The 12497-nt window shown below is 47.9% G+C and overlaps 1 protein-coding gene across 1 annotated transcript; it reads left to right on the forward strand.

Moving 5' to 3' along the window:
- The first annotated feature begins 200 nt into the window (after positions 1–200).
- On the forward strand, positions 201–5000 carry TRIB1 (tribbles pseudokinase 1). Its single transcript, XM_026843425.1, has 2 exons — positions 201–679; positions 2748–5000. The coding sequence occupies exons 1-2, from the start codon at positions 231–233 to the stop codon at positions 3214–3216; spliced, it is 918 nt and encodes a 305-aa protein (XP_026699226.1). The 5' UTR covers positions 201–230; the 3' UTR covers positions 3217–5000.
- Positions 5001–12497: the final 7497 nt, after the last annotated feature.

Genomic DNA, 12497 nt, shown 5'->3' on the forward strand with positions numbered 1-12497 from the left:
ACGCGGGACCCTCCCGGTGTTCTTCAGCGCCGCGTAACCGCCCGGCCCGGGGAGAGCCCTGCAAAACACCCTCCCCGGCTCCAAGTGCCCGACCCGCCGCCCGTGGGGATTTTTGCGTTCGCCGAGAGTAAGCTCTAACTCCGGGTTACCTCGGAGGACCTTCCCCAAGATGGGGAGAGCTGTTTGTTTTATCTTTTTTTTTTGTTTGGTTCCCCCCCTCTCAGTATAAAATGAACAGGAAGGGTCTCGGTAACCGCTTTGAACGGCGCTCCTGCCGAGCCCTGGCTCCCCTCCAGCTCCCTCGTCATTGTTTGGGGAGAGTCGCTGCGCGAGCGGCTGCTTTCAGCGCCCTGAGAATGAATTTCGGTTTAATTTCCTCTTTACAGGTGTTCCCCCTCAAACACTACCAGGACAAGATCCGGCCTTACATTCAGCTGCCGTCGCACAGAAACATCACCGGGGTTGTCGAAGTTATCCTCGGGGACACCAAGGCCTATGTGTTCTTTGAAAAGGACTTTGGGGACATGCACTCCTACGTGAGGAGCTGCAAGAGGCTGAGGGAAGAGGAGGCTGCCCGCCTGTTCAAGCAGATCGTCTCCGCTGTAGCTCACTGCCACCAGTCGGCCATCGTACTTGGTGACCTCAAGCTCAGGAAATTCGTCTTCTCTAATGAAGAAAGGTAAGTGTTGTCACTAGCCAGCCGTGGGGTGAGCGGGGAGGGAGGAATGCCACATCCAGAGACGCAAAAAGCGTCCCGGAGAGGGGAAATGGCCGTGTCAGCTGGGCATCGCCAGCGAGCGATCCAAAAATCGGTCCCCATCACGTGTGTGTAGTAGGTCACGGATCTAACCGGTACGCACTTACTCGTAGTTGGATCTTGACTGATGAAAGGGAGGAAGCTCGCCGGGAGCTTCCTCTCATTCAGCAGAAGTTCAGTGAAACCTGCTGGTAGACAAAGGGACAATAGTTCGGATGCTCGTTAGTGCCAGAAGATGTCATGTGTGCCACTCATTCATGGTAAAATGAATCAAAGGCAGAGAGAAGGAGAGGAGGGAGGCTGGGGCGTTGTGCCGGCGAGGGGGAGCAGCCCGGCTGGGGAACAGGAGGTGTGAGGAGCTGGAGCTCTTGTCCCTCCTTGTGCTCAGGAGAGCTGCCCCGTGGCCACGGCAGAGCTGCAGCGCTCAGGAAGGGTCTCCTTGCTGAAATCCCCTGCTGATCAGGGTTACACTGCTAATGAAAGACCAGCTGTGTCCTTTTGAGGCTTTTACCCCTCCTCCACTACCGATAGCAGTGCTCTCCGTGCCCCGTGTGCCTGTGGATGTTGGCACGCACAGGAGGGAAGGTGGGACATGGTTAAATACTGTTCTAGGAACCCTGCACCGAAGAAAAGCACTTTGGTAAAACTTAGCCTAAAGCCTAGGTTTATAGAGAGGAGATCTAGAATCTAGTTGTTAAATTTAGATTAGGGAAATAATTCAGTATTTCCCTTGAGTGTTTGCTGCTCCTGCAGTGCTTCACCACACATGGCAGAGCCAGAAATACATTTTTAATCAGCAAAACTGACTCTGACTAGCTGCTTACCCAGTGGAAAGCTAAAAAAAAATAACTAAAAGCTGTAATGTAGTTGTGCTTAATCTGATGAAACCGGAGGGATATTGAAGCAGAAGAAAATGCGTGTTGGGTTGTTTTTTTTTTTTAAACTGGGCTTCTTCAGGATATCGTTTGTAAATGTGATAAGCAAATTAACCAGCAGTGCCCCTCTTAAACAGAAACAACCATATGTTGACATGCAAAGCAAGTAATTCCTTTGGAGGAAACTATTGCAGCTTTTCCCGCCCATAAGAAGATGAAACATTTGTTGAAATGTTACATTGCACACAGTCTCGCTCATTTGGAAATAATGCGTTGCACAGGCGAGTGTCATGTGCATCCCATTTGGCAAGAAGAGGGTTAAGCAATGGCAGGCAGACTCGGGCTCTCCGGCACAGGTGCAGTTTCAGGGCTCCCGCAGCCAATCCCGGGCCCACGGTTCGCGTTGAGTCATATTTTCCGTTTGCAGAACCAATGGGTATTTGACGAGGTCACGCTGAGGACAGGCTGCAGCCAAGGCAGCGACACCCCAGCGGGCTGCAAGGCAGCGCACAGACCTTCCAGGCACGCTCGGTGGCTTCCTTGCTGATGCGAAGCCCCTCTTTCCCCCCTGAAAGAGGAGGTCGGGGCGGACCCACCTCCACTCAGGAGGTGGCAGGTGCTGTGGTACCCTCCAGAAAGGCAAAACCAAGATCAGTTAAAAAATAAAACGCATAACTCGGGAGAGATGATGGTCCCCGCAAGCGCGGCAGGGAGCTGGACTTTGCAATTTGCAAAATCACGCACTGGACACGGTTTGCTCAAAGCCTGAACCGCAAATAGCAGCGTGTACAATGTATTGTAGCGGGTTAACCCCCTGCAGTTGCAGTGCAACCTGCATAGATAGAAGGTGCCTTGCTGGTGTTCCTCGAGAGCCCTCTGTGTTAAAATCCTCAGTAAATAAAATAAGCAGGCGTCGCTGGGTTCCTACCCGATGCACATGGCTGTGTGTACGTTACACGGGTCCAGGCAACTTCTCTGCTGCAAATTAAAAAATGTTTGCTCTCCTTTATGCCGATGCGGGGAGTGGGGACTGCTGTGGCAGGGGGCTTGCTAGGCTGACTCGTGCCTGGGTGTTGCTGTTTTTAACCTGTGGCTTCCTCTCCTGCCCTCCCCAGGACTCAGCTGCGGCTGGAGAGCCTGGAAGACACACACATCATCAAAGGCGAAGACGACGCGCTCTCAGACAAGCACGGCTGCCCAGCGTACGTCAGCCCTGAGATCCTAAACACAACGGGGACTTACTCTGGAAAATCGGCTGACGTGTGGAGTTTGGGAGTGATGCTCTATACTCTGCTGGTGGGACGCTATCCCTTCCATGACTCGGACCCTAGCACTCTGTTTTCCAAAATCCGCCGTGGACAGTTCTGTATTCCTGATCATGTCTCCCCCAAAGCCCGATGCCTCATCCGCAGCCTCCTGCGGCGGGAGCCCTCTGAAAGACTCACCGCTCCAGAGATCTTGCTTCATCCTTGGTTCGAGGCAGTCTTGGAGCCTGGATATACAGACCAGGAGACGGGAACTTCGGATCAGATTGTTCCAGAATACCACGGAGACAGTGATGATATTAGTTCCTTCTTCTGCTAACCCTGAAATCTCCAAAACCTCGGCCGGTTCCCACCTCCGGCATCTTTGTAGGGTTTCATTTTTCCACATTTGAAAACTCAACAGCATCTTAAAGTGCCAGTATGGTCAGAAAAGTGACCTTGTTTAAAATAAATGCCAACCCATAGATCTCCGCTCCCTGAGCGTACTCAGTTTCATCCTCTTGCGCTGCTGGTAGGTCCATCCCGCCAGCCCTGGAGGACCCGTGCAGCTTCGTGAGAACTGCCTGGCTTTTCTCCTGCTTCCTGCATCCTCCACCCGTGTAACTGGCCACATCTTGGCTGCAGAGTCTTATGGCTGGCAAGGTGTGAGACAGAAAGGCAGCTCCGTCTGCTTTCCTGCGGTGGCTACAGGGGTGCAGACCCCTGGCCGCAATGCATAGGGGGTGGGGGGCATGAGACGTGCCTCTAACTGAGCAAATCTGACAGAAATGGCTAAAAAGGGGAATCGACTCAGCGTGCCACACCGACCGGCTTGCAAAATAGCTTTCTGACTGTAAGCACTCTTCAATGAGAGAAGGAGGTCTGCGCCTGCCACGGCCAGCTGCCTGCTTGCTGCTGCTCCTCCAGCTGATCTTGCTTTCAGAGGCACGAAGCTCTTAGATCCACCTGTAAGACAAACCACTGCTGTGGCTCTTTCTGAAGCAGAAACTGGTGGATCTCCCAGCCGGATCCCCTCCGATTCCATTCACTGACCGGGAAAACATTTTAAATAGACTTAAGCCTTGCGTTACCATGGTGTAGCCTATATAACTTTATGCCCTCAGCGAGCTTGTCAAGTAGCAGGTCTCGTTAGCTCCGAGTGCCAAAACATATCCGTTTACCAAACCGTAACACTATCGGCTGGGGCGCCTTCCCTTGGAAAACAATAAGGGGTATCTTGTACAGTACGTGTAAACATGCTCGTGTTTTCCTACAGGCTCAACTCTTAAAAACATCACATCCCCTCTCTTCTTCCTCCCCCCTAAAAAATGTTAGTCTTAAGAGTAAAATCTCCATATGCCCTTAGTTGATTATTCAGGTATGTTTGCCTCTGGCTACATTTTTTTTTTTTCCCCCCCTTAATTTTTTTTTTTTTCTGCATGATTATTCATAGTCTTTCCAATGTGCGTGGATAATGAATATATCTAAATCATTAGCTTCCTGGGTTGGGGGTAAGTAAAGCTTAGTCCTGCCTAAAATTACTGCTTTGTTTGACATTTGTGTCCAGTGGCTTATGCAAAGAGATGTCCATTCTCCTTAGATGAGAGTATGGCTTCTGAAATGGCCGTGAAGTGGGTAACGCACATCCCTGACATGGCAGAGTTTGAGTGAAGTAATTTTAAGGGTTAACCCTCGGCAAGCTGCAGACCCACCACGCGTTGCGAGAATACCATGTATACCTCATGGACTGTGTACTTTGTACATACCTTACTGTTTGGGGTTTTGTTTTCTTGTTTTGTTGTACGTTGTTTGTCCTAATAAGAGGTGTTGATGAGCAATTTAATGTGAATTATTGTTGGCAATACTAACTTGACAGAATCATGAGCATTAAGAGCAGGGCACTATAGCTCTCCATTGCACTAAACCTCTCATGATTGCTTGACATTTGTATCTGTGATACAGTTTAACCCTTCTATGAAAACCAGTACATTTGTATATATTGGTAGAAAACTCTGCCAGAAAAGCTAAAAACACTATGTCCAACTTGTAAATATGTATACATATGTGGAAAGCTGGATGATAAAGTCTGACTTGTAGAAACTTTTAATAAACTTGGTTTCATAATGTTTGTCCCTATTTCTTGCGATGCTTCGAGGGGAATACAACTTGAATATGTTTGGTTTAATCTGAAAAAATGAATATGTTTGGTTTAATCTGAAAAAATAAAAGAGGATCAGATCATCTACGGTCCCTGTACATGCCCCATCGTGCCTCAGCCACTGGGGTCTGAGCCCTGACTCCCCCAGCTCTGCCCAGGGGGAATCCCCATGGAATCCTACTGCCTTTTGAGGGGTGGAAAGGCCTGACATGTCCCCAGAGCTGTGTGAAATGGGGTATCCTGTTCATCTGATAAACAAGGGGGAGAGGAGTTACAGCTCTCCTCTGAACTTCAGACAGCCTACTGCCTTTCAGCACATGCATTTATTTCCATCCCTGCCCTGGGAGCAGAAAATGCTATGGCATTGCAAGGCTGTCACCCTGCACCTGTGTGCATGGCAATGTGATGCTCAAGCCAGTGGAAAATGAGATCTCAGGTGTCTGAAGTGAGCAGCCAGAAGCAGAGACAGTGGTCAAGAGCACTGGCTTTAAGTGGGAGCCAGAGTAGGCAGGGCCTTGACCCCGTGCTGGGAGGCAGTGCAGAGGCCACCTGGTGCTCCCGTTAAAAACGAAGGCAGATTATTAGAGCTGCTTTCCTTTGTGGCAAGAAGAGAAGATTATAAATAGCAGCAGTATCAAGGTTAGAGAATGTGCTTTCCTGAAAGAGATCAAGCCACCCTTGTAATCCACCCGGAGCGGTGAGATCATCGCTCACAAGTAGAGAGGAGGAGGAAGAGAGTCTTGATTTTTATTTATACTTTGCCTCATGTTTAACTTTGTCCTTTTGCTTGAAATCTGTTCACCAGAGCAACTGCTTCCAGGCAGCTTTTTGAGCAGAAGCTACTTTAAAAAGAATTTTGCTTTTAGAAGGGGAGTGGAAGGAGAAAAGGAGGGAACAGGGACCTGGTCAGTGATAAAGCAAAGTGCACTGACTTTAATTAGGCACCTTGACTCCCACTCTGAGAAACCAGCAATCTGTGCAGTAAGCATATTTTCTTAGCACTTGCTGAGTGAATGTCAGACACCAAAATATCTCAAGTTACTTTACTGATGTTATTCTTGCAAGACTTGTAAAAATACATGCGCCACATAGCCTGGCTGATTAAATTACCCCCTGCCCTACCATGCTTTTGGACTTGGATAGAAGCCCTGATGCATCCTTTTAAAACAACTGCAGGAGGTTTGTGCTTTTGTGAACCCTTGAAAACTTTCAAAACACTTTTTTTTTTTTTTTCTCCACTTGCAGTTAAGTCACCCTTAGTTGGTGAATGTGTAGGTCATCCTATGACTTTATTTCACATGAGTTACGCTGCAGAGCAATTAAAATAAACGCCAAATTGTAGTAACATCTGCAAACAGCCTCTGTGTTGCTTTAGGGATTATAATGCAACATCCGTTTGTACAGCAGAATAAATTGCTATTGCTTCGTAACCCCATCGTTTGTACTATTGTATACAAAGTTTCAGAGCATGTTGAAAGAACCAGCATATTAAGTGATTAAATGTTGATGGTGGGTGTGAGAACTTTGATTTATGCAATGCATACATTTCTTTTTGAGAGAGTCATAATTTGTCTATTTTTAAATGGTCCTTTTGGATGAGGACTGTATGAATCTCTTAGGTATTTCTCAGACCTGGTCACTATTTTCATCTTAAAGTTGTAAGATATTTCTGGCCTCTCCGAAAAGTGCTGGGAGCTTTCAGTCCTCCTCTCTTTGTTGCTAAAAACACAAGAAAAGTTGAGGCTTTTCACAACATCCTGGGTTCCATCTTAAGCATCAAACCACCTCCCATTCAGGATAGATCTTACATCCTAAATATATACTCTTATCAACTCTTGATACTTTAGCTGCATTTTAGGCATCAGTTCAGTAATTTTCTTTTAAAGTAGCACAGCAGAATTTATAAACCAGCTTCCTCTTAAAGCACCAGGTGAAACAGCCAGCTCAGCAAGCTCAGCTTTAAGGTCAACATGTCTTTGCCAAGCAGGTGATACTGCTGAGGTTATTTGCAGTTAATTAAGGATTTGTAGAGGTTCAGTGCCCTGATTTTGGGAGAACACCTTCAAGCTGGTCAAAGGCACTTCTGCATCAATGTATTATTTATGAAAGAAAAGGGGGAAAAGAACATTTTTTTTTCTACTGATGTACAAGACAAAGATTCACTGCACTTGGCTGGATCACAAAGCTGGTGCAAAGCTCTTCTCTAGCTCTACTTTAATGCACTGAGGGTAGGCCTGAGAGATAACCTGAAAACCACATTTTATTCAATCGATGCTGAGTGTATTCTGTCAAGCAAATCTCTTCAGACTTCTTTATACAGAAGTGGATTTTTTTCCCCCTTTTTTTCTCATGTTATTGCATGCTGTCAGGGAAAAACCCCAATGTTTAGTATTATGGAACTGCACTGATTTAGCAGCACAAAGAAATATCCTATGCAAATGCTTCTTATAAATATGTTTTCCTAGCAAGCATTAAGAACAGCTTGAACACGTAACCACGTCTGGATTAATCCCTTGCAAAAAATGGCTCTGTTAAATGCAACATCTCTCAGAACTATTGTTGGTAAAAGTACTGTGAAATTTGCAACAGTTCCTACCATGATTCCTCCATAACTTGCAAAATCCTGTTCTCCAAGTGAAATCCAGAGTTCAGATTTCAGCCAGGATCAATTTTTGTTGCAGCAAAACAGCAAATCCTTCAGGATATGAGTTCACAGCAGGAACATTTTAATTTTTTTTTTTTTTTTTTTTTTATGAAGCCAGCTATTTAGAAAATGCCTTAAAGAAATCTCATTAGTTTTTCATTGCCCTGTATGTATTTATTTACAGTATTTAACCAGCTAAACAAGCTAATGTGCAGCACTTCATTTCCTAATTTGGCTTTGAAGCCGGAGCAGCCGAAGTATCAATTACATTCTGTCAAATGCAAACATTAACATAACTGTATGAAGCAATCATGTTTCTAACAACAGCAAGCACTGCCCAGAGGACCAAAATAAATAAAATTCATAGAGCAAGAGGTAACGCTTTTCTTTACGGCAGGATTAGGGCTGGCGAGCGCCTGGGCACTTTCCTCTCCAGGGACGTTTGTCTCCCAGGGCTGCGCAGGCTGCTCCAGCGCTGAAATGCAGGTGATGAATAAGGCACTTGCTCACCCAGGGCACAGTCTCATCACAGCGGGTGTGGATTTCTGCATGCAACTCCCACTGTTATTAATGGTTAATTAATGTGTAATTTGCAGAAAGAGATGAAACTGGGACCTCGGCACTGTGTTGTGAGCACACATGCGGGCTTATCATTCGAAGAAATATCAGGGTGACACGAAGGGTGGATGACAGAAAATAAGTGCAGCATGAATCAGCTGCCCCGTGTTTATCATACGGCGCTGTTGTGGGAAAACATTCACCTCCACCAACTACCATCTCCTGCCAACAACAAAAGTCGAGTTTGATAAATTATTAGTGGAGATGTTCTCAGTGGCTTTGCTTAGATTTTACTCCTCTTGCGCAAATTGCAGATTAGGAAAGGATTAAGTAACAACAGTGTGGCTAAAGTATTACACATCGCACTGGCAATTAGCCAAAGAATGTAGCATGCAAAAACTGACATTGCCTAAGAAATCAAATATAGCTCCGGTCACCACAGAAAATGACTCTTCCCCACCACCTGAGGTAGTTGCTCAGTTTCTCCTGTGTCACCCAGAGTCTTGCACCAGCAAATTGTTCATTACATTTTTTTTTTTTTTTTTTCTCTTTTCTTAACTTCCAAGTAGTGATAAAGCCATAAACATTTAGATGAATCACAGAAACCATAAATGTAATTGAGTGTAAAGCCATTGTTGGGCCTTGTGATAACATCCCTGTCAAGTCTTGACTTGTCAGATTTGTAGTCTCGCTGAGGTTCAAATACCGTGAGTTTTCTTTGCTGTGCTAGCAACCGGGGGCAAAGTATCAACATAGTTTGGGGCAAAAGGTTGCACAAGACTCATGCCTGATGACAGTGACTTTGCAGATGGACAGTTGGATGCCTGGTGTGAGTAAGTGTTTCCCCTGGTATGTAAAGGCAGCAGAATAAGTCTCACAGAGGTCATCTGGCAGCCTTCGTTGCGAAGCAGGGGGGAAATAGCCCTCAAACCCCAGGAAAAAGGGTAAAACCCACCCTGGTTTCTGTGGGAAATTGCTGACTGACAAGCATGGTGGTGAACCCTGCTCCTTCCCACCTATATGCCTGTGCCCAAGCTGCCTGGATCAGGGGGAAGTCAGGATGCTGTTGGACCAACAGGTACACCGGGCCCCAGGAGAAGCAGTGGCATGGGAACAGGGCAGGTGTCCCCAGTGATGTCCCCCCTGCAGCACAGAGACACAGTACTTAAAGGGGGCCTACAAGACAGATGGGGAGAGAGGGACTCTTTATCAGGGAGTGCAGTGATAGGATGAGGGCTAACCGTTTTAAACTGAAAGAGGGTAGATTTAGATTAGATATAAAGAAGAATTTCTTCACTATGAGGGTGGTGAGACACTGGCACAGGTTGCCCAGAGCAGCTGTGGCTGCCCCCTCCCTGGCAGTGTTCAAGGCCAGGTTGGACGGGGCTTTGGGCAACCTGGGCTAGTGGAAGGTGTCCCTGCCCATGGCAGGGGGGGTGGAACTGGATGGTCTTTAAGGTCTCTTCTGACCCAAACCGTTCTGTGATTCTACGACACCATGGCCCGCTGATGCCCACCTTGGTGTTTAACCATCCTCCAAGGACCTGCCTATCAGACAGTTGCTTGGCTGCCTTTGACCTTTACTTTACTTTGGGGTCTCGAAATCTTGCAGCAGTGAATTCCAGAGCAGAGCTTGGCACTGCCCCATTAAATTACCTTGCCTGAAAAGGGGTTGTGCTGTAAAACGCAAAAATAAGACTGAAACCACTGAAGAAGACCAACCGGCCTAGTTTTGGAGGGTCTTTGTACTGCCCTCGCTCCCTGTGGGGACCGGAGGCGACGCAGAGCAGCCATGCTCTGTACAGGGCAGCAGCCTTTGGAGGCGGCCACAGCACCCCGGGGTGATGGGGACTCGAGCCCAGCGGACAGAAAGGCTTAATCAGTGAACTCATGGGATTTTTTTTTTATCATGAGTCTTGTGATCCTTAATATGTAAGAGCCTTGTCTGCTGAAGTTAATGATCTCCAGGAGATTTTAAACTTACATGTGAGGAAGAGCAAGCAAGTGTCCAGTCCTCACTGTTTTAAAGAGGGTTTTGAAAGGATGTGTCCTGTGAACTCTTTGGACTATTCCCTGCTCGTCACCGGTGTCCCAGCCAGATGCTCTGTGCTGCAAAAGCATGCTTGACTGGCTGCCTCATTACAGCAGGCAGAGCTTTGTCCTTTTATCTGAGCAGCTGGCAAAACAATAAATTAAAAAATAAGGCAAAGTCAGCAAATAGTTTTCTTTCCCCATGCGTGAGGTTAGAGGAACTACCACCCCTCCTCCAGAATGATTTCCTGACTTGGTAACATTTTTCTCAATCTCTTCTGTTTCTCCAGGCGCACGGAGAAAAGCAGGATCTGTGGTTCAGCTGGAGGGGGAGCACCTTTTCCTGACATGCTGTGGCCCCAGGCTCCTCATGTGCATCTGCCAACCGCAGCGAAAGCCCTGAAAAATCTCTCTCCAGCATGGGGCAAGAGTGGTTTTGCATAGAAAGTGCTTTTGACACATCAGGATGTGACCTGGGCTCCAGACATGAGGAACCTCATTGCCTCCAGGCTCATTGGGCAAGCTGTGCTTGCTGAAGACAGCACTGCCTTTAATAGCCTCGGCCAGGAGATGGTCCATCCTGGGATGGCTTTCTGTCCCGGAGGGAAGATGCCTGAGTGGCATATAGCTTCAGTCCCGGTGCTGGGTATGGTTCAGGGTCGCTGGCAGGGCTTTGGCTGCCGGACGCAGGCAGGGCTGCTCCCGCAGGGTGCCGGGGCCGAGCTGGTGACCTGGCGCTGGCCCATGATGCACATCCTGCTCACGCATGTGGGCATGAGTCAGAGCCTGAGAGGAAGAGGCCTCGCCCAGCAGCAGGCAGAGCCGCACAGGGAGCTCAGGCTGTGTGCTGATGGAGGTGATTGCTTATTACTGCTGACAGCCTCCCTCGGTGAAATGTCTGCACCTGTGGCGTGGGGAAGGGGATTTGGAGCTAACCAGGTTTCCCACCGTGTTGTCAGAGGTTCAATGCAAATGCTACAGGATGGGTTTGTAGAGGCAGCTCAGGGCCTGCCTTCCGGCATCTGCATACCTCACAGCTGAAGGAGTTGCAGGGGCTCTCAGCACAGACATCTCAAGCTGCTGCTCATCCCCTGCAATGAGAAGGCACAGCAAGGCTGAGCAGATCCATGTCCTTCCCCCTCTACTCCACTCTCAGGAGACCCCACCTGCAGTGCTGTGTCCAGCTCTGGGGCTTCCAACATAAGAAGGACATGAACCTGCTCGAGCAAGTCCAGAGGAGGGCCCAGAAGATGATGAGGGGGCTGGAGCTCCTCCCTTATGAGGACAGGCTGAGAGAGCTGGGGGTGTTCAGTTTGGAGAAGAGAAAGCTCCAGGGAAACCTTATAGCGGCCTCCCAGTACTTAAAGGGGGCTACCGAAAAGATGGTGAGGGACTCTTTATCAGAGGGTGTAAGGATAGGATGAGGGGTAGCAGTTTTAAACCAAAAGAGGGTAGATTTCTATTAGATATAAGGAAGAAATTCTTTCCTGTGAGGGCGGTGAGGCACTGTCACAGGTTGCCCAAGAGAAGTGGTAGCTGCCCTGTCCCTGAAAATGTTTAAGGCCAGGCTGGACAGGGCTTTGAGCAACCTGGGCTAGTGGAAGGTGTCCCTGCCCATGGCAGGGGGTTGGAACTAGATGGTCTTTAAGGTCCCTTCTAACCCAAACCATTCTGTGATTCTATGCTGGGCAGACACCTCTGGAAAAGCAATGCAGTTTTTACCTCTCGTCTTCCCATCAGCTTGACCTCAGTCTTGCTATCTTCAGCACTCGTCAGCTGCTCTTTACCCAGGTGCTAATCTCACTCGGGCACTGGGACAGCTGAGCGATGATCCAGCCGGTCCCTTCACCGCCTTGCCAGGAAACAGGTGTCCAGATATTTTGACCCCTGCAAATGATTGCATTTAATTATTTCTGGAAATTTTCCACTATGGTATTAGAGTGATTCTTCCAGAAATCAGGTCCATCTTTGCTAGGAAGCCATCGCATGTTTCAAGCATAGGTCAAGATGAATCATTTTGGAAAGTACTCCAGCTACAATGGACTTCCAGCACTGGGTGAGTGGAAATGTGTCCATGGTTTGGCACTTAAACACAGAGCCCTGAACATCCCCAGCGCTTCTTGGAGTCAATGGGATGACTTGCACAGAGTAACAAATGCAGGGTATGACTGTAGGCAGTTCAAAAGCCAGTGGTAGATGGATCACAGTCTCGCAGCTGTGGCTTTAAAAG

The sequence above is a fragment of the Athene cunicularia genome (assembly GCF_003259725.1).
Source record: "Athene cunicularia isolate RWA chromosome 2 unlocalized genomic scaffold, athCun1 chr2_part1, whole genome shotgun sequence".
Lineage (NCBI taxonomy): Eukaryota > Metazoa > Chordata > Aves > Strigiformes > Strigidae > Athene > Athene cunicularia.